The sequence below is a fragment of the Rhinolophus hipposideros genome, assembly GCF_964194185.1.
Source record: "Rhinolophus hipposideros genome assembly, chromosome: 4".
Lineage (NCBI taxonomy): Eukaryota > Metazoa > Chordata > Mammalia > Chiroptera > Rhinolophidae > Rhinolophus > Rhinolophus hipposideros.
Genome location: NC_138050.1, coordinates 17900196 through 17924039, shown reverse-complemented (window position 1 = coordinate 17924039; position 23844 = coordinate 17900196). Strand labels below are relative to the sequence as shown.

Here is a 23844-nt window from a genome sequence, read left to right as displayed (position 1 = left end):
TATATTGTGCACAAGCTAAAGACAAAACTTAACCGTGTGGCAATATAAGGCCCTTCATAATCTAATACCCACTGTCCTTTCCTGCAATTTCATTTTCCCATTTTATAGTCAATCAATACAGAGCTGCTAACAGTTCCCCAGACACATTGTGTTGTTTCCTATTTTCATGCCTTTGTACATGCTATTTCCACCCACTAAAATGCCAGTCTCCTGTGACAATATTCAGTTCATATATCACTTCATAAAATCCCTTCTGTGCCATTTCATCAACTTCTCTTAGGTTTATTACTCTACTTAAAAAACATGTATATTTATTTGTATGCATAGTCATTTGAAAAATATTACTGATTGCCTATTATGTACCACGTATTATCCTCAGTCCTAATTATTAAATGGTGAATAGTAAGTCACGGTCCAGATGATATACAACTTAAAGACCATTATGGGTTTGGCAAAAACAAGCAAACACACAAATGATTTTATAATTACAAAGTGTGACATTTCTTTACAGTTAAAGAAATTTATGAAGATGCTATGACAAATAAAATACTTCAGAGAGATATAAATCTTTAAAAAAGTAGTATTTGTGCTGAACCTAACAGAAGAGCAGCAATTGGTGATTCATGGAAAGAAAAAAGGGAAGTTTCAAGAAGAGGGAAAAGAAAGTGTGAAGGTCCTCAAGCACAAAAGAAGAGCTTGGAGAGTTCAGGAATCTGACTAGCACATAATGAACGGGAAAACAAGATAAGGTTGGTGAGGCAGCAGAAGCTATGAGTAGATCATATAACGTCTTGTAGGCACTACTAAGAAATTTGCATTGAATTTCAATTGAATGGGAAGCAATCAAAACGTTCAACAGCAGGGTGAACACGACCTGACTACGTTTCTAGAATATTATTCTGGGGGCTTTCTGAAGAATAGAGATGGTGGTGGGGAGAAAGAAACAGATGAGAGTCAAGCAGCGAGATCAGTTAGTAGCCTACCGCAAAAAACCCAAGAGAAAGAGAAAGATATCTCAGACACGGGTGGTGAGAGTGGAAATGGAGAACAGTAGATGGACTCAGTAAATATTCAGGAGAAAAATTCAACAAGACTTATTAACAGATTGGATGTGGGAAGTAAGTGAGGAAAAGGACATAAAAATAGTTCTAATACCTTTAGGTTGTATGCAGACCAAATGGTGATATTTTTTTTCTATTTACCAAAATAGAATGCACTCCCATTCTAGGTTATATTCCTTAATGACAGAGTAAACTAGGTCTAATAATCATATCCTTAGCACCTAGCAAAATACCTGGAATGCAAAGAGCACTCAATGTACATTTCTGGCGTGTATATAGAAATATATAATGAAACAAATAAAAAAGAACCCAAAGCCCTATAACACACTGAATTAACAATTATAATGACATTTAAAAGTAAGAAAATTCATACCTAACTGGAGTCTGTTGAAGAATCACATTCAGCTCTTCATCAGGGTTATTTTTTTGTGGTGTTCTCTGCATTTCAAAACTAAATAATAATAAGCAAAGTCATTCAGACTGAACATTTACACTTAACAAAATTATATGTTTTTTAACCATTGTTTTTAAGTCGGGTTTCTTCCCACTAGGTTTATGACAAACAGGTACACCAATCACTAAGAATTTTTTTAAAGTGAAAGTTGGATGTCTTCTCGACAAAGTCAGATGTTCAATGATTATTACTAATCAAGTTGCTCAGTATCCAAAAATATCAAAGCTCAAGTTTTCCAATCATTATGCCTTCCAAAAACTCAACTTTGACTTAAATAAAATTAGAAATATTTCACTTGTATTTAACTTCCAAATTACACATTTTTTCAGTTACATATTAAAATACTGCTGCTAAAAGACATAATATTAACCATATTTATGGTCATTCAAAAACTTTTGTAATTACTCTCAACCATTTGTATTTTAGAATTCTATAAGACAATTCAAGAGAGTATACTTTTATATCAACTTTTTTAAAAAAAAAATGATCCAGGCAAGTAATAGCAGGTGAGAGGCTGAAAAAGGACAGAGACCACACAACTTAAGTAAATGAATTACAGTTGACCCTTGAAAAATGTAGGTTGTTCACTTACAAACTCATGGACCCATGCAGTTCAAACCTGTGTTACTAAAGCATCAACTGTAATTTCAATCCACAAGTAGGAATCTGCATATGCAAAGGGCTGACTTAAGTTGTATATGGATTTTGACTGCACAAGCGGTTGGCGCTTCTAACTCCTGCATTGTTCAAGGGTCAACTGTACTCCAACGATTTTCTTCTGGTGCTCATTTTAAAAATTACATTTATCAAAATGAGAAAAAATAGTTGATATAGAGAACAATTCACATTAAAACTCTATCTGAGAGACAAAAAGGGTGTTACAATGATAAAGGGGTCAACACAAAAAAAGGATATAACATTTATAACATTTGGAAATATTTATGCATCCAACACAGGAGCACCTAAATATATAAAGCAAATATTAACAGACGTGAAAGGAGAAATAGATAGTAATACAATAATAGTGGGAAAGTCACCTGCTATTATCCCACTAATACCCCCACTTATATCAATAGATAGATCACTCAGACAGAAACTCAATAAGGAAACACTGGCCTTAATTGACACATTTGACCAGATGGATTTAACAGATACTTAAACAACATTCCATCCAAAACAACAGCACACATTCTTCTAAGTGCACAATGAACATTTTCCAAGACAGATTATATGTTAGGCCACAAAACAAGTCTTAATAAATTTAAGAGATTAAAATCATATCAAACATCTTTTCTGACCACAATGGTATAAAACTAAAAATTAATTACATGAAGAAAACTGGAAAATTCACAAATATATGGAGATTAAACAACATGCTAGTAAACAACCAACAGGTCAAAGAAGAAATCAAGAGAGATAGATAAAAATACATTGAGAAAAAAAAAGATGAAAATGTAACACACCAAAGTTTATGGAATGCAGCAAAAGCAGTTCTGGGATGAAAGTGCATAGCAATAATGCCTACGTCAAGTAAAAAGAAAAGTTTCAAATGAACAACCTAACTTCATACCTCAAAGTAATAGAAAAAAAGAACAAACAAAGCCCGTAGATTGTAAAAGGAAGGAAATAAAGATCAGAGCAGAGATAAATTGAGACTTAAAAAAAAAAAAACACAATAAAAAATATCAATGAAATTAAGAGCATATTCTTTAAAAATATAAACAAAATTAACAAACCTTTACCTAAAATTCAACAAGAAAAAGAGACCACTCAAATAAGTAAAATCAGATATAAAAGGAGATGTTGCAACTAATACCACAGAAATACAAAAAGTCCTAACACTACTATGAACAATTATACACCAAAATTGGACAATCTAGCAACAAATAGATTCATAGAAACATACAATCTACCAAAACTGAATCATAATGAAACAGAAAATCTGAACAGACCCATTACTACTATGGAGATTAAATCAGTAATCAAAAATATCCCAACAACAAAAGTCCAAGACCCTTTGGCTTTACCTGTGAATTCTACCAAATACTCAAAGGAGAATCAACACTAATCCTTCTCAAACTCTTCTTAAAAAGTAGAAGAGGAATGAATTCTTTCAAAAGCCATTTTATGAGTCCAGCATTACCCTAATACCAAAACCAGACAAGGATGCCAGAAGAAAAGAAAATTTCAGGCCAACATCCCTGATGAACACAGCTGCAAAAATCCTCAACAACGTATTAGCAAACCAGATTCAACAATACATTAAAAGAATCCAACACCATGATCAAGTTGGAGAATGTAAAGAGTATGATGTGGGCTGTGGTCCTGTCATGTCTGACCTTTATTATGTTGAGGTACATTCCCTCAATATTTGCTCTGTTGTGAATTATTATAAGTGGATGTTGAATTTTGTCAAATGCTTTTTCTACATCTATTGAGATGACTATATGATTTTTATCTTTCATTTTGTATTTTTTTAGTTTAAAAAAATAAAAAGAACCATATATTTAATTAGCTGTTCAACATCTTCATTTTCTACTTTTCTAACTTTGGTTTGATTGCTTTCTTATACATACAGACTTATCCTATGCAAGTTCTATGAAAAATATTCAACCCCATAAATTGAACTGGGAACTAAGTAGCTAGCATTTTTCTATCACTTTACTATTTGCAAAGTGCTTTCATCAATATACATTACATATATTAATAGTACTCTTACACTAAATGCTTGTATTTTACAGATGAGGAAACTAAGACTCAGTGAGATAAAGCGAAAATTCAACTACATTCCAAAAAACATGAAGGAAATAAAAGATTCTTTCTCTGCCTTGACTTGGTTGGAGAAATTACTTTAATAAAGATATTAAAAAAAATCAATACAAGCCTGTGTATATGAGAAGCCAAATTAATGTTCACATAGACAATACAAATAATATTTTTCACTTATTTTAATAAAAAGTAGAATAGATTTTCAATCAACGTAAAGATACTGTAACGTAAAAAAAAAAATCTCTATTTGTTAATAAATTATATACTTGGAATATTGTTTACCTTATTTTTATATAAAGGCATATGAAGTAATTTAATATAAATGTTATTTAAAGGTTACTAAGTTAAATAAAAACCTAGTGAGCCTACCGATATCGAAATTGGCCCATAGCAAAAGCATATCAGAAAAACATATTATGTACAATACCTGTTTGTGGAATCAGCCTGAAGAGTTTCATCATGATCCAGAAATAATCTTGCATCTAGATCTTTGTTTTTAAGGTAAATTTCTTCATATTGTTTAGAGAGACTTTCCACCTCAAAAAAAAAAAAATACTGATGATTATCCTTCAATGTCATTACAGCTGTCAGTACATAGAAGTACAATTTAATTAAAAAATTTTTGTACAATATACTTAATTTTACAACACACTGAATTCACATGCAATGTAAATAAGGTGTATGTGCATGTGAAGTAAAGAAAATTGCAACTTTTTCTACTCTAATTTTAAACCTATTTTATACATGCACCCCATTCATTAGTTTTTTATGTAGACAAGAATCACCAATGACAAAACAATACAGAGATGAAACTGCAAGATAAAAATAGGTATTATTATAACCACTTAATTGTCAAGATCCTCCAGACATCCCATGTATTTCTCACTTTCAATCTTCTACTATGCTTATCAATATAAAATATTTTTCAAACATTGTAACAAATCCTCTTAATTACATATTCTGCTTATCTTTCCTAAATCCTTTGGTTCACTCCATCTCCCTTCAGTTTAGTATCTTAGGCAAGAACATTAGCTCAATTAATTAGCCCAATTAACATACTTGCATGATTTATTCCCAATCTTAAATACTTTTTCAATTGCTAGAATCTGTAAATCTTTTGTGAGTTCTGCTTCATAATTTCAAATCGTAATTTAAAGGCCAATGCCCAATAGACAACTATATGGCATGCTTTCTACTATGACTTTTAAAGCGAAAGTGTTTCCAACCTAAGGGAACTAAAATTGCATTCTAAAAGGAGTGGGAGAAGAAATCCAGTTATACGTAAACTTTTTGTTTGCATAAATGTTTTAGGCAGAATAGTTATTCGTGTTTAAGTTTACTGTTACTGCCCTAGCTTAGTGAGGCAATAATTATCAATCATTTATTGATTGACAGCTATTAGTATTACATGCAAAATACTGGGGAAAATGTTAAGTTTATCTTCAGATTTCTATTAAAACTGTAATCCTTTCTAGGAGAAAAATTTGTACGAGTATCCAACATTCTTTAGAGTTGGGAATAGCATATTTCTTAGTATATAAACTGGTAACAAGACTCAGGAATACAATACTTGGCCCCTTCTTGCCCCTCTAATACCTTTTCTGCCCTGTATCTCAATCTTAACAAACAAGGTGGATGGAGTTCACTGGACATACCATACTACCACATGTCACTGTGCCTTTGAATCTATAATTTCCAATCCCTGAAAATGGCATTTTTTATAAAGTTTTACTCAGCTCAGAAATGACATTACCTCCAATCAATTTTCCACAAACCCTGTCTGCCCCTCTTTGGATTAGATTGCTCCCCTCCAAGATATCACAACACCCTGTGTATACTGATATCAGACTTGTAGAATCCCGTAATGTTCTATCTCTGTCTCTCTCACTAGCACCTTAATGACAGCAACTGTGAGTTAAACGTCTGTATTAATGATGTCTACTACAATGCCTGGCACATATTAAGTACTTAATAAATCGTTGTTGAATGAATAAGTTAATGAATTCAAGGACTAGCTACCAATTCTGGTCACAGAATCAGCAGTTTAGCTATCTGATTTCAAGTCTTTTGGTCTTGGTGACTAATGCCTGGTGCTTCTAAAACACCGTTTTATCACTGAGTACTCATTCGTCATTTATCTAAAGCATCCTTTCCTACACATTATTTTACCTTACCACATTAAGTTCTCAGTTGTTCTGTTCTCATTGAAGAGCAACACATTTGAGGTAAAATGTGAAAAGAAACGGATGCACCCATCCGTTTGCCCACCGCATGCAAACCACTAAGGTGAAACATTTCCGCGATATAATCATAGTAGTTTCAACCGAATTTATTTTCATTTAAGTAGCTTTTAAAAATACTCAAAAGAGATGCTCTGCATAACAGTAATGCCAATAATGTTGATGGCATTAATCATGGATCCTATGCATAAGGACGCATAGCAAAGCAAATCCGAGCCAAATGTGATTGTGCATACTTAGTTATATTTATTTAATGGAATTTAGAAATTCAAAAGTCTACAGTTTTTGAAAACTTTCAGTGCAAATCAATTTCTAGTGCAAATTACAAATGTTGCTTATTTACTCGAGTATATATTCAAAAGGTTTTTCTGTTACTATATAAAGTTAGTTCACCACAATTTTACTTAGATTCCTTTCCTTGAGCAAAAAATATTTAACATACAGTAAAGTGATCTTAAGAAATTTAGACAACTATTCCTCCCTCCCAAAAGTCCTAAAACATATTAACATTTTATTAAGTTTCTTTCATATTACCTCTGGAAGTCCATTAGAAGCTATAATTCCAAGAGAATTCATGAAAGGTATAAAATTTTTGAAATAAACATTTTTCACCTGAAAAAGATAAAGTTACAACATGACCATTAAATTTTTTAAAAATTAATTTCTGTCACCATTAACACTAGAATGAAAGTGTTAACTGACATTTTGATCAATGACTTATAGGCAACCGAGTGGGATATTTATAATTAATTCAATTATTTACTTCTAAATTTATGTGAGGCAGCTTTCAGGTCCTAAAATGGAGGTGGAGTGAGGAATTATTTATGAAGTGGGATTTTTAAGAAAACTCATTGAAACCAACTTCACTATTCCACATTTAACAAATGATGAAGGATGGGAGGCTCAGAAAATTAAGCAACTTGACCAAAGTTACACAGCTAGGAAGTGGCAGAGCTGGAATTTAAATGCAAACCTATCATCAAAGCCAAGACTCTTTTCACTTCTTTACACTGCTTCTGATTTCTCCCCAAAGTACATTTTAGGCCACTTCATACACATCATCTGATACCTAACTTAGGGAATATCAAGTCAATTATTTTAGCATAAATTTAGGAAAATAACCTGCTTTTATAATAAAATAATTTCACACACAAAAATAAAATCCAACAATTCAACTTGAAACCAAATGAAAGTGTTGTGTGGAACTATGCAATTTCATGAAAATGCATCCTACATCTAACAAGGAAAATAAAGACTGTACTCAGAAAACCTGGAGTTATATTCCTGACTGTTCTACACTTGCAATATGTTGCGAATTTTAAACAACTTACTTTCCTTCATTTAACGTCCTTTTATAACTTTGGAGTCTACATTTACTAAGGTGGAAATAACTTAGTATAAGTTCCTATCTTCTACTACACAAATAAGTTATTAAGAATTAACCTTCTGTAATTCCCACTTAACTTAAATATTTATAAGGTGGGTGGTTCTAGTTAACCAATTAGTATGACTAGCCAATAATTATATAACCATAAACATAACTAACCAATCAATAGTTATATAACTGTAAATATTATGTGTCAATTAATGTCAATTAATTGTGTCAATTAATATGTGTCAATCAAGAGTTAATTAATGTCAATTACCACCAAAGCTTTTAATCAAATATACTTTGAAAATCATTACTATAATGATTCTAAATTATAAAAAAGAATAAAAATTAAAAGTAAAAAAATGATTTATTTGTGATTTAAAAAATGAAACTACAAGTAGTTTTGAAATTCAGATAATTAACTAGGAATTAGAAAACACATTCCTATTCTTTATCTTGAGGGTCTGAGCAAAAAAAAATATTTCAACTACATTTGTCAGCTTACTGGCGAAGTTAATTTGTGATTCTAGAAGAGTACACACACACACACACACACACACACAAAGTTGATACATCTATATATGTCTATATCCATAAGCCACAGTGCGCAAATCCAGATTGTCTTGATAAATCATTCCAACATTTTTTAAACTAGATTTTGAGATCATATCCCTAATTTCTTTCCATAGTTCACAGAGAAATTTCAAAGATGCAACAATTCATACATCTATCTGGTGGTAGTGAATTGTGGACAACAACCTATGAGAGAAATAGCATGGTACAGAGACAGGAGCACTGGTAGCAATGTCCTCAAGTCCACACTCTGTTAGTAATTATTTGTCAGTCTCTGGAAGTTTGTTTACTCAATACTAGGAGGAGGCAGAATGTACTATCCGTAAGATTCCTTCCAATGCCAACATTCCCGAGTTTATGCAAGATAAGCACTTCCTGGATGATCATGTGTATTCTCTACCAGCCATTAATATCTTATGTAATATTTAGAAGAAGAATAATTATCAAAGGCTGAATGGAAATTTAATATTGGTATCACTTATCACTAAACCAAAACACTAGCAGGGTATTTTTCTTAGCAGGTATTTTTCTTAGCAGGTATTTTTCTAAAACATTAAATTAGTAACCACAGAGAAATAAAAGAACAAATACCTTTGAAAACTATTGCATTAACGATTTACATATCAGTGATTCCAGAATGAGGGAGCAACTCTCTAAAATCAAAGTAACTGAATATGAAAATTAATTTTCCACTGTGTATATATACCACAACCTCTTTATCCAAGCGACAACATGGATGGATCTTGAGATTATTATGTTAAGTGAAATAAGAAACAGAAAAAGTCAAGAACCATATGACTTCACTGATATGTGGGATATAAAACTGAAAGCAACGAAGGAACAAGACAAACAAAGAAACTAAAACTCACAGACACAGATAATAGTTCAGTAATTACCAGAGAGTAAGGGGGGAGGGAGGATAGTAGAAGAGGGTAAAGAGGGTCAAATATATGGTGATGGAAGGAGAACTGACTCTGGGTGGTGAACACACAACGTGATATATAGATGACATATTACAGAATTGTACACTTGAAACCTATGTAATTTTACTAACCATTGTCACCCCAATAAATTTTAATTAAAAAAAGAAAATTTTTTTCGAAACATTTGCTATTGCAAAAGAGTTGGCACTGGGCAAGAATATACAATGGGGTAAAGACATTCTATTCGATAAATGGTGTTGGGAACATTGGACAGAAAATAGAAACTGGACCACCTTCTTATACTATGTAGAAGGATAAACTCAAAATGAATTAAAGACTTAAATGTACAACCCAAAACTCCTAGAATAAAACACAGGCAGTAAACTCTGACACTGCTCTTAGCTGTATTTTTCCAGATATATCTCCTCGGGCAAGGGAAAGGTAAGGAAAAATAAACAAATGGGACTACATCAAACTAAAAAGTTTTTGCACAGCAAAGGAAATCATCAACAAAACCAAAAGACAACCTACTGAATGTGACAAGTTGATACATCTGATGATACATCTAATAAGGGGTTAATATCCAAAATGTACAAAGAACTCATACAATTCTATACACATACACAAAAACCAAACAATCAATTAAAAAATGGGCAGAGGACTTGCATAGACATTTCTCCAAAGAAGACATACAGGTGGCCAAAAGACTTATGGAAAGATGCTCAATGTCACTAATCATCAGAGAAAAAGCAAATTAAAACCACAATGAGATATCATCTCACACCTGTCAGAATGGCCATCATCAATAAATCAACAAACATTGAGTGTTGGTGAGGTGTGGTGAGGATCCTCACCAACACTCAATCCCACTATTGGTGGGATTGCAAATGGGTGCAATCCCACTATTGCAGCCACTATGGAAAACAGTATAGGTTCCTTAAAAAATTAAAAATAGAACTATCTTATGATCCAGCAATTCCATTTCTGGGTATTTATCCACAGAAATGCAAAAACACTAATTCTAAAAGATACAAGCACCCCTATGTTCACTGCAGTGCTATTTACAACAGCGAAGATATGGAAGCAACCCAAGTGCCCATCAATAGCCAACTGGATAAAAAAGATGTGGTACATGCATTTTGTGTAGAATACTACTCAGCTATAAAAAATAATGAAATCTTACCATTTGCCACAACATAGATGGACCTAGAGAATTTTATGCTAAGTGAAGTAAGTCTGAGAAAGACAAATACCATATGATGTCACTTATATGTGGAATCTAAAGAACAAAACAAACAGACTCATAGCTACAGAGAACAAACTGATGGTTGCCAGAGAGGGGGGGATTTGGGGAGTTGGGTGAAAAAGGTGAAGGGATTAAGTACAAATTGGTAGTTACAAAATAGTCATGGGGATGTCAAGTACAGCATAGGGAATATAGTTAAAAACAGAGTTGCACTAATTAGGAAAAGCAAGCTCATTAACAAAAGTAGTATATACTGTTAGGAAGAACTTATGTCTAAATCTACTTTAACTATTTAAAAAAATCATGAAGTTAAATTACCTCATCTATATTACATTCATGTTCTTTACAGAGAACTTCAATAATTCTTGTATCATTTTCTAGTTGTTTTGCTATCCGTGCACTCCTGTTCTGACCTCGCCTTGGTGTTCGAGGTGAACCATTAATAGGTATTACAGCTGTTTCTGTAAAAATGGTAAATTAGATAAGAACAATTGCAAATTCCACTGTATAGAATAATGAAGTATTCTAATTATAACTATGCTGGTCAGAAATAATCTTGGTAACATTATGCTACTTTTATCTATTAGGCTTCATTGAAAGCTAACAGTTTCATCTATTTATTGAATATCTATTATAAGTTATATATTGCTAACAGTTTTTGCCATCCTTAGTCTCTTCTGCCCTCAAACAGCCCAAAAAGAAAACTATAAAATACTTAAAGCCCCACAGACAAATATGAGAAAGGCAAGGAAAATGGCCAATTTATAAAGTAATTCTAAGTGTATCCTCCTTAGTCTGCAAGGGGAAAAAAATATTTTCTATATTAAAGTGTCTTAAAAATTTTAAGTACATATTTTGGATTCAACTTTTAGATATAGTATAAAAATAAATAAATTTTAAAAGTTTTAGAAAATTCCACAGTAAATTATGATGCTTTTAAAAGTATATAAATATAATAATGGGATAATAAACTGTGATTTAAAAAAAAAATCCCCTGTATTATTTTTAGTAGTCCCAATTCAAACTGAATGCAGATTCCGCTATTAAAAAGATTGCAGATAATTAGGTATAAAAAGTATCTGCCTCTAGGCCCAACCAAGAATTTACAAGAAACTGAGAGGATTAAGGAACATATTAAATTATACTACAAGATGAAATCAGTAAAAATTAAATCATGGGAAACTCAATAGGACAAACCACCTAATTGCAAAGAAAAAAAAAAAAGAGAGAAAAATAGATGGATGTGGAACTTTTTAAAAAGTCTTAAAAGCATATCAACCAATCACAAAGTATGGATCTTATTTAGATTCTGATTTAGTCAACCTATAAAAAAATATTTAATTACTTTTATAAGACAATCAAAAATATGAACACTTACTAAATATTTGGTGGTATTAAGGAATCACTATTAACTGATTTTTAGGTGTGATAATGGTACTGTCATTATGCTTTTTAAAAAAACGATCAGCGACACATACTAAAGTTTATAAGGATGCAACTATACAAAAATGTGTTTCAAAATAACATAGCTGGTGGAACTGCACAGTAGATGGGGCTACAGGTTGATCATAAGTTGTAAGTTGAAGGTAGGTGACAAATACATGGAGGCTTATTATACTACTGTCTACTTCTGTATTCATTTGAAAATTTCCACAATAAAAAATTAATTAAAGTGTATCATACTCAGTCAATTCAACACCTCATCCTGCTTTCTTTTTAACATAGCTCTTACAGAACTATGTAAGAATGTACATTTGAATTATCCAAAAGAAAAAAGTTTGTCAACCTAAAGTAACATCCTGCATCAACTTATTAAAGCTATAAAACTGAAAAAAAATGAGAAAAATTCATACCAAGAAAATTTTTAAATATTCAAAAAATTTTGAAATATATATGTTTTCTATTTATCCTCCCTGTTTTGCATGTGGTTTCTGCTAAAATGAGTTTGCCTTTTCTATCAAACCACATTCAACACATTTTCAAAATTCTGCTCCAGACTTCATTTTTCCATGAAGTTATTATTCAAAGATTAATTAGGCTTCAGTTTTTCAGCCACTTCAACACCACTTTGGGACTTCCATGTTTTGATTTGTTCTGTACTATTTTTAGTATTATTAATACTTTCATCATTTTAGGAGACAAGGAATCAGTTCAGCCTTAGTTAAGTTTACATTTTTCTATAGTGTAAGTGATTTTGAAATCCTACTACTCTTGATGCCACCAGAGGAAGCAATTCCATTCTAAGTGTGATATACTTATCTTTGCTCAATGCTGTGTAATTATTTTAGTAATAGTTATTTTTATTTAAATACATTTCCCATCTCACTGAAATAGATCAATAGTTCATATGTAAAACAAATTAGTCACATAATTATTACAGCACCCAATAATAAAAATTTAATCTGTTCTACAGAATGTGCCACTCTTTCCCATGCAGTTTCAATCTTATCTGTGCCTTGCCTCTTGATTTTCTCTTTACTGGGAATGCCCCACCACCAACTTACCACAACACTCAAATCCTAACTACTCTTCAACAAAATTCAAATGTCACCTCTTTTACATGGTCTTCCTTGCCTCTTCCCCAATTGGGAAAACTTTCTCTTCTTCTGAACTTCCATAGCATTTGCTGTATTTTTGGCCCAAACCACTTTCTAGCATATGCTCTAATTACTTGCTTACTTGTTTTAACCCTCCTTCTATAACTTACACTACTTGAGGGCAGAGTCCATGTCTGATTTATTTATTATCAGACCCTAAGCTCTAAAACCACTGTTGGACCCATTAGATAGTCAATAAACAACAGTTGAATGATAAAATAGGAAGAGCACAAAATATTTAAAATACTTACTATATGGTTCTTTGAGCAATGCAGGAGGTGAAAGTTTGATAAAATAGTCAAGAACACATAGCATTAATTGAAATGAGATCACCAGATCATCTTCCATTTGTAATACTTCCCCTGAAAATAAAAAAGGTTCACATTTTAAACTAAAGTTAGAGATTGAGATCTTTAAGTTAGGGAAAATTGTCAGTACGGATGTTTCCATATACTCATTTATTCAAGAATCACTAAAGGTACGCCAAAGATTTTTGTTTTTGTAAAAACTCAGTGATATTTGATACATACAAAAATATAAATAAAATATATAGTTATGAAATGATAAAGTTTAAGTCTGCCATGAGAATTTTACATTTAGATATTAATATTATAATTCAGTCTCTCTGTTTAAATTCATTTTGATTTTTGCTTTTGTAAATTTAATTCCAGTATGGTTAAGTTTTAGAATTTGTTATTTCTGAAAATAATTTTGAAGTATGATATACTCTACTCTTTAATTCCATTTACTTATGAATCCTCATATCTTTTCAATTTTAACTCCTCTCCAAAATATTACAATAACCAAAGCCATTAAGAAATAACAAAATTAGTATATAATTGTAAAGTCATCTATAAATTATTTAGCACAAAATCCTAAAAGTTAGAACAACTATATAACTAGAGAGCTGTGAGGAAATAAATGCATATAATAAATACCTGAGGAAAAAAACAATACAGATACATAAAATATACAAATCATGATCAAATATAGTTATAACATATTTGCTTATGTACTCTAAAACAATATTGTACATTATTGTTGTACATCAATGTTGTACATTATTTTTAAAAGAGAAGTTTGACTCTCCATCTCCTTGGTATGAGACCACTAAACCACTAACAATCCCAACAAATACTGAAAGTGTAGAATCTATGTGAGAAAACAGGTAACCCTGCATCAAGTAGGTTTTCCAGATCCATAGGTATGGTACAAAAATATATGTGTAATATACTTAAAAGTTATTAAGAAATACCATAGAGGTAAAGAATTATATCAAGGACTTCTAGTTAAAAATAGAAGAGTGAAATCAAGTCAAAGAATCTCTCTCCTCAAATATCTAATAAAAGAAAAAAATCTGTACTAGTTAAGTGCTAGCAGCAATACCAAATTTGAGAGATACTGACTCAGAAACCATCCTCATCTTTTTCCTCTTCTTTCTTAGAGGGAGAAGAAATTACTGATGAAAGACAGGTAAAATGGAGGAAGTGAACAACTACAGCTAACGTTCTGACAAACATAAAGATTCCACTATACTGTACCGAATTGGGTGAAAATCTGAATCCCAACACAATCTCATTATGGAAACAAGATACAACTGTCACTAGATGTATTGTTTTAGAGTTCATTGTAACAAAACTCTCAGAACAACAAAGACACATCATTCCAGATGAATTCTTCTCTTTCTCCCTTATCCTCTGACTAAAAATAACTATAATAAAAAAGCCTGCTCTCATAGCTCTCTGGGGGACACAAGTCACAGATAAAGTGCAAAGTGAGTAAAGGGAGATTTATTCACACTACATCAGAGAAAACAGAACATCAGGTCAGGGTTGCCCACATGAAATCCTAGCAACATGGGGTGAAAAGCACAGAGATCATGCAAACATAGTACAGAAAAGAAAAAAGAAAGAAATACAATCACAACATCAGATAGAACACCTAATGTGGAACATAGTCTATCAGAAGAAAATGTCCTATGAGTCCTTGAAGTAACAACTTGAACAACACAAATTTTGTGAAAACAAGGAGCTAGACTACAGAAGAAAAACCTGAGGACCAAATAACACCATTACATACATAGTTCACCTCAAAATAGAAAAAAGGCTTGACATAAAAACAGTCAATACATAAGAAAAAGGGCAAAGATTAGAAAAACATGAGAGAAGATAAAAAATGTGTAGGACAAAAACAATCCAACATAAGATAGTTAAGATTCCTAAAACATAACAGAATAGAATAGTACCTCGATGAATACAATTATATTTATAAATGTAATATGTTAAGATTTCTCTGAAAAGAAGAGCAGAATCTTAAGTTTTCAAAAGGGATACAGTATTCCATGAAAAACTAACAGAGAATAATAAAAATCAAGACCTATCCTAGCTAAGATATTGAACCTCAAATTAAAAAAAAAAAAGAATTCTTTGAGTATGCAGGAAGTAAGTGGGGGTGGGACAAGGAATTAAACTAGACTCAGATTTTTCAATAGCAATGCTAGGAAGACAAACAAGACACAAGAATAGAATCCACAGCCAAGTTATCTTCAAGTACAAAGACTATGGCCATGATTCACAAACATGCCAAACACACGGAATGTGATGCCAAATATGGTGCTAATAGTGAACTCCAGTCAGCTAAGGTTGAATAAAATAAAGAATTCAGAAATAGAGAAGCTATGATAGGGAATGACAACAAGCTTAGAATCCATTTAAACACAGAAGTGAGACTAAATGGGTGTGATAATAATTATAATTACAGAACAGAATATAAATGTTATAATATTTGATAATGTAATAACAACAATAAAATGAGCAAATCTAGAAGTGTGGAATGGGGGTCGGCCTGGTGGCTCCGGCAGTTAGAGCTCCATGCTCCTAACTCCAAAGGCTTCCGGTTCGATTCTCACATGGGCCAATGAGCTCTCAACCATAAGATTGCCAGTTCAATTCCTCGACTCCCGCAAGGGATGGTGGGCTCTGCTCCCTGCAACTAAAGCACCTTGAGCTGAGCTGCCTGAGCTCCCGAATAAAAAATAAATAAATAAATAAATAAATAAATAAATAAATAAATAAATAAATAAATAAATAAATAAAAGTGTGAAATGGGAGGCAACAGAAACAATACTAGCATTCTTTTTATTCAAGCAGATTAACACAAAGTTAAGTAAAATAGATTCTAACTTTTTAACTTTTTCATAATGCTTTTTCATAATGTTAGAGAAACATTTTTGCAATAATACTGCTTAAGTGACAAAACATTTATCTAAACTTAAGCAATTCCCTCCATTTCTCTTAATTTTTCTGTAAAACTTGAGTAAAATTAATTTTTATATTTTAAATGTAAGCACTATAACATGATTCTATCATTAGAAAATTAATCTGTTTGTGTTTATGTTATGTTTATGTGTTATGTTTCTGTTTATGTACTAATCCACCCACCTTTTTATCAGAATGTATGCACATACCTATATTTGGTATGGAAATCACATGATTTTAATGATGATTATTTCTGGGTGGATTTGGAGTAACTTTTCTTCTTTTCTTTGCATGTGGCTGTGTTATTTGAATTCTTTTTAATGAGTATGTATCATTTTTATAAAAACAGTAACATTACTCTTAAGAAACAGAAAGTGGAAAGGATATTAGAAACAGAAATGAAATATTTGCAATGTTGCTTCCAGTACCAAAATTACAAGAACTTGCTAACAGTTAACAAGGTACGCAGAGAATTTGTGGGGCAGGAGGAGAATGAACAAGAAACTTTGAGCCTAGTCCATAGGAATTACAAATTATTACATCTGAAACATTAGCATATAACAAACATAACGACTTTACCTTTAGCTAGTAAAAATGTGATCCAAGAAACTTTTAGCACCAACATAGAATTGATTTCAGTAGATATCCTAGTAAACAAATAGGAGAAAAAATTTACACTGACAATTTTCCAACTATACCTGTTTTTACTCCCTTTTTAAGAATTATGGACCTGAGTTGATTGCATAATCAAATACAGTCCATTTAAAATGCAAAATTTACACATGAACTTAATTTGTCTCAGTTCACTTAGTATTTATACCAAGGTATTTATATTTTGCCCATAGAGTATTATACATTTATTTTAAAAAACTGAATGTTATCAATTCTAATCTAAAAATATGTACAGGAAGTGTTTCTGCTCTCTGTTTTATAATTAAAATCAACCCAGTAAACAGAAAAATAGAGGTTTGAGTAACTCTAGTTTACCAATTTAACATTATGCCTTAGTAATTTTTCCATAGCCATTCACTGTTGGAATTAACAGGTGGAATAAACAATTAAGAGTTAGTTTATAAATATACAACTTCCCTTTATATCAATCATCTTAGTTCAATACTACTATTCTAAGGAGGTGGAAAATCTCATATACTATACATTCTGTTTCCAAAGGAAAACTCTAGAGCTCTAACATGGGTTGAAACATGTATTACACGTTAAAAAAAATAATTTTTAAATTTTAATATAGGTTTTCATACTTATTCTTACATAAAAATTATGCTCAGAATCTTAGACAATAAAGTGCCTGTAATAGACCCTCAATAAAGATTAAGTCAATAAATTTGCATTTTCCCTAGAGTTGATGACATGCATTGAATCAACTTTCACCTTATTAGTTCTCTCTTATAATAAAAGACACATATTTCATACCATTTCATTTGTGAGAAAATACATAATCTGCATAGGGCTTAAATCTATAACCTTACTTTATGAAGGGGCATGCCATAATCAATCAAACTAACCCTGATATTATCAACAGCTTGGGATTATTCCAGAAAAATACACTAAAAAAATAAAAAGTGAAAAATAACAGGCTGGGAATTACTTACAAACTGCTTGGTTGTGTCAAATATATAAGTTCACATGTCCTGAAAGGAAAAAATAATTATATCAACATTATAGCTTATTTAAAAGTTACTTTGTAATTTTTCTCATGATTTAGAAATCAATTGTATCATGCTTTATGAATCTTATTTTAAGAAGCATATATTTTAAAAACAAAAAGTATAGCATTATAAAACAAAGTTAAAGTAGATTCCAATTTATGACAATGCACATACATCACTGTCATACCTAATTACAAAAGGACTGGATTCCATATATGCATTTGTAACTCAGAATACATTGAATCTTGATCTCGTTAGAATCCCAGATCAGGTCATAAAAGGCTAGTTAACTAATAGTTTCACTAAAATAACACAACTGAAAAGTACTATAAAACCCACTTGTTTAGGACAATGACTTCCAGAATAGCGGATTAAAGATCTCCATGGAGTTGCTCCCAGTGTAATAACTATAATTGGTGAAAATTACTTTAAAGAAAACCATTTAAAATCTCTGGAAATTTTCCTCAGGGAATACAATGCAAAAAAAAAAAAAGAAAAGAAAGAAAGAAACAAAAGACAAGAAAAAAGAAATTAAACATTTATTCAAAAAAATCTACTAAATCTTGGTAAGAACAATGACAGTCTGTGGAATTCAAGGCAAAACTCACTTCTTCATTCTCTCTAGCTTAGCATCGCAAAGCTATAAGCTGGGTAGGTGCAGCCAAGATACAGGGATCCCTCTCCCAGCTGCCAGCCTAGGACTCTCTGAGAAGGGCAACACACAAGCATATCTCATCACTTCCAGCTTCATGTTGCAGAAGCTCTATCTCAGGCAAAAGGAGCTAAGAAATCTGGGGCTCCCTTCCTCCCCTTTGCCCTCACTCATGTGTTAAAAGTTCGACTCCAGGCACAGAAGATGAAGAATACTGGGGTCCTGACTTCCCTTGCCCCAGTTAGCTGGTAAGACAGAGGTTCCAACCAATAAAGCCAATCTGAGAAGACAAGGGACTATAGCCTCTTCTGAGCACCCCAGTCTTAAAGTAGAGGTGTCACTCCAAAAGAAGAGGACACTGACCTCTGACCTCCTAAATGGTGGCACAGAAATGTTGCCCAGCGTAGAGATAGTCCTTCAGAACAGAGAGCTCCAAAGCTCTCCCCAGTGGAATTAATTTCATTTGGAACAGAGTGTGGGGACAATCAAGACTAAGAGCACTACTGAAAACAATGAAGATTTTGGTAGTAAGCAAGTAAGAAGAGGCTGGTAGCCACATTTAGCAACAAGTTAAATCCTAGACCATCTAGAAGAGAACGAGGGGACAAAAAAGCTAAGAAGAATTCTCCTAGAGTCAGAACAAGTCTCGAGACTGGCCTCGAAGACTACTCCTGCAAAGGGAGCCAAATTTAATCAGACCAGACTATGGAGCAATTTGTTACCCAGGGCACTGTCAAAAAAAATAAAGCAATTGGTTAGCAATTAGTGGAAGATAACAGCTAAGTGTGATATCAACAGAAGCAGTTAGTTTAACAAGAGAGATCAGCGGAAAAAGATAACCAAAGAGAACCCCGGCTAAAACCCCTATCACCTGAGAGTGACTGTACACATGCCCAAGGCCACACTGAGGAACAATATCAGAGGCTATACATTGTGGGAGAAAGAAACTTCACTGAAAGAGTACAGCTAAGTCACTAAACAAATAAACAAGAGAACAACAAACAACAGCAAGTGCCAAGTCAGAGGAGAATCATTATCCAGAGTTACTACAATGTTATTAAAAATGTCCTGTTTTCAAAAATAAATATGAAAATGTGACTTCTACAAAGGGAAAAAAGCAGGCAACAGAAACTGCATTTAAAGAACCCAGGTGTCAGACTTCAAAGAAGCTATTAGGTTGGTGCAAAAGTAACTGTGGTTTAAAAGGTTAAAAATAATTGCAAAAACTGCAATTACTTTTCCACCAACCTAATATTATAAATATGTTCAAAGAACTAAAGAAAACCATGCTTAAATAAGAAAAATATGCTGACAATGTCCCATCCAATAGAGAATATCAATAAAGAGACATAAATTATTTTAAAAGAACCAAATAGAAATTTGAGTTGAAAGTACAATAACCAAAATGAAAGATTCACTAGAGAAGCTCAACAGTAGATCTGAGCTGGCAAAAGAAAGAATCACTAAACATGAAGATAGCCTCAGAGATTGTGTGGTCTGAAAAACAAAGGGAGAAACAAAGAAAAAATGAAAAGGCTGACAGAAATGTAGCACACCAAAAAATATACCAATATATGAGTAACTGGAGTACGAGAAAAGGGGAAGGGGAAGGGAACAAAAATAGTATTTAAAGAAATAGTGGCTAAAAACTTCCCAAATCTAATGAAAAATTTCCCAAATCTGATAAAAATCTACATCCAAGAAACCAACAAATTCCAAGTAGGATGAATGTAAAGAGATCCACACCCAGATGTATTATAGTAAACATGTTGAAAGACAAAATTTGAAAGCAGCAAAAGAAAATGTGATCCATGATGTACAAGAGAATGCGGTAATATTAACAGCTGACTTCTCATCAGAAACAATGACAATCAGAAGGCAGTGGAATTACATATTCAAAGTTCTAAAAAAAAAATGACAACCAAGAACCTGTATCTGCCAAAACTATATCGTAAAAGTAAAGTTGAAAGACATTCCCAAACAAAAACAGAGAATTTGTTGACAGCAGACTCACCTTACAACAAATACTAAAGTAAGTTATTAAAGCTGATGATAAATGTCAGTAATTCACATTCATATGAAAAAGCAAAGAGCACTGGTAAAGGTAATTATGTTATTATAAAAGGTGGTATTATTGCATATTTATTCCCTTTCTTCTAGTAATTGATGTAAGAAGCAGTTCTATAACACAACTTATACCAGGGGTGCCAAAAAAATGTATATACATGACTTGTATTCACATCTTTTGTTATTGCTATATATTGAGTATTACAATTTTAATAGTTTTTTCTTTCTTAAAATGTGTATACTTTTTTGGCACCCTCTACATATATAACTGTAATGTTGGGTATATAACATATAGAAATATATTTATTTGACAATAGCAGCACAAAGGAGGTGGGTGGGGTCAAAACTGTATTGGAGTAAACAAATGACACTAGATGGTAAATTGAACCCATGTGGACAAATTGAACCCATGTGAACCCAAGTGAACAAACCCATGTAAATTGAACCCAAAAGAACAAGAAATAGTAAACAAGAAAATTAATATAACAAACTCTATAAATATACACTGCTGTCCTTTTACACTCTCAACTACTTTAAAAGACATACAACCCAAATGTCTATAAACTGACGCATGGATAAGTAAAATGTGGTATAGCCACACAATGAAACATTTTTCCACAATAACAGTAATGAAATATTGAAACATGCTACAACATGGATGAACCTTGAAAACACACTAAGGGAAAAAAGCCAGTCACAAAAAAAATATGTAAATCAAAATTTACATAGAGAAAACCAGTCTTACAATAAAAAAAGACAGTAATCAAGAAGGAATTTTTATACTTATAGAAAAGATGTTTAATGTCAGATGCACTGTTTTCATCATTTTGTAATTTAACATAACTCAAAAGAATGCTCTACAATAAAGATAATTACATTCAGTATAAATACGTGCTGTCAAATACAGTAGCCACAAGTACCCACGTATGTTGAACATCTGAAATGTGGCTAGTCCAAATGATGCTGTGTTGCAACCATAAATTATACACTGAAGAATTAAAAAATATTTAGTATGAGAAAAAGAATGTAATTAGTTCATTAATAACTTTTATAATGACTTCATGTTTTCTTATTGAAATATAATTCACACAACATAAAACACACCACTTTAAAGTGTATAGTTTTAGTATATTCTCTGTTATACAACCATTATCACTCTCTAATTCCAGAATATTTCCATCACCCCAGAAAGAAACTCCCCATTCCCTTCACTTCCCAACTTCCTATTCCCTGGCAATCATTAATCAACTCTATGTCTCTATTGATATGCTATTCTGGATATTTCATCTTATGGAATATGTGGCCTTTTGTGTCTGGCTTCTTTCACTCAGCTTAATGTTTTCAAGGTTTGTTTATGTGGCAGCATATAATGGTATTTCATTCCTGTAATGCAGGGACTCAGTTCCCGCTCCTGACTCAGCTCCCGCTCCTGGCAGGAGACGTTGAGGCTGAAAAGCATCAACAATGGAGCCACAGATAGGGGGTTCAAACTACTATATTCTCACTGGCAGCCAGGCAAGACACAGGAAGTAAGATCCACATGATCCGCACCATCCGCAATCCGCAATCCACAGCTTGCTAACTGCACTTGCTCAAGTAGCCACAGCAGTTACATACAAAACAATAGTGGCTGATGGCCAACTGGTTACAGCTGATGGCCATCTACTACCCGAGCCAGCACCTTTCCACATGAGGCCGAGAGCCTGGAAACTGCTCTCCTGGCCCTGTCCCTACAATTTCTGTTTATGGCTGAACAATATTCCATCAAAAGATATACCACATTTTGTTTATCCATCAGTTGACAGACATTTGGGTTATTCCTATTTTTTGGCTATTGTGAATAATGTGGCAATGAACCTTTGTGTACAAATTTTTGTGTGAATGATACATGTTGAAATGAGATATTTTGGAATAAATGGACTAAATAAAATGTTAAAATTGCACTTGTTTCTTTTTACTTTTTTGTCATGTAACTACTAGGCTATTTAAAATACATGGCCTGAATTATTATATTTCTATGAGACAGCACTAATATAGCTATTAATAGCTTCAAAAATGTTTATTAAACACTTAGAATGTTCTAGGAGGCAAGCTAACTAGTATCATTATCTTACTTAATTCTTAACAATTGCCCTACAAGGAAAGTATTATTAGCTATACTTTACAGGTTAAAATTGGAAGTATCTTTCCCTAGCTCACACCATCAGTAAGGAAAAAAATTAATTATCATACTTCGATCTGTTGAGCTTTTCTAAAGTTATCATATTCACTACAGCACATTGCCATATATATACCTATAGTCTACCTTGAAATAAACTGGTTTTGGTATCACAGTTAATCTTCCCAATTGTTCTTCAAAAAGGTCCAAATAAAATTTAAAACCCTGCCGATTCACTTCAAGGCCAATAAACACAAAATTTACTCATGTAACCAGTCAATAAAATTCAAATCCCTTTTACAAAGGTCTGAGTGACCTTTTAAGACCAAATATGACTATGTCACTCCCCAACTTAAGTCATCATTCAATGACTCTCCATGATCTGCAAGGCAAAGTCCAATTCACTATCAATCTGATCCCTTCTGACCTTTCAGCCATTTGCAATATCCAAGTATATCATGCTACCGCTTTGGCTTTGTACACAGGCCAACCACTCTGCCTAGAATTCTCAGAGCCAGTTCCTGCATATTTTGCTTGGTGAGTTTCTGTTTATCCTTTAAATTTTATTCAGATGTTACCTTGTTGTATAGTTTTTTTTCTTGTTCAAAATCACCCCATAATTACACTTCATACCCTTAGACATACATAGTATTTTGCCCACTACATAATTTCTACTTCTTATATATATAATCCTCTATAGTAAAGCATTACGTGCATTAATATGGCACTTACTTTTATTAAAAATATATTTACTATAAACTTCTTAATGATAATTGTGTCATATAATTTTGTATCCCTGGCACCTAACCTA

At 32.4% G+C, this 23844-nt stretch overlaps 1 protein-coding gene across 2 annotated transcripts in view; it reads right to left on the bottom strand.

Annotated features, from left to right (window-relative positions):
* Positions 1-23844, bottom strand: part of RB1 (RB transcriptional corepressor 1) — a 160362-nt gene that overhangs the window by 90353 nt on the left and 46165 nt on the right. For both annotated transcript variants that reach the window (XM_081046855.1, XM_081046857.1), the window contains exons 5-11: positions 18100-18138; positions 17072-17139; positions 13487-13597; positions 10957-11099; positions 7059-7136; positions 4712-4821; positions 1435-1512 (exon numbers count right to left, since the gene is read on the bottom strand). In XM_081046855.1, the coding sequence (XP_080902981.1) occupies positions 1435-1512; positions 4712-4821; positions 7059-7136; positions 10957-11099; positions 13487-13597; positions 17072-17139; positions 18100-18138 (627 nt within the window). The remainder of the gene's footprint in view (positions 1-1434; positions 1513-4711; positions 4822-7058; positions 7137-10956; positions 11100-13486; positions 13598-17071; positions 17140-18099; positions 18139-23844) is intronic.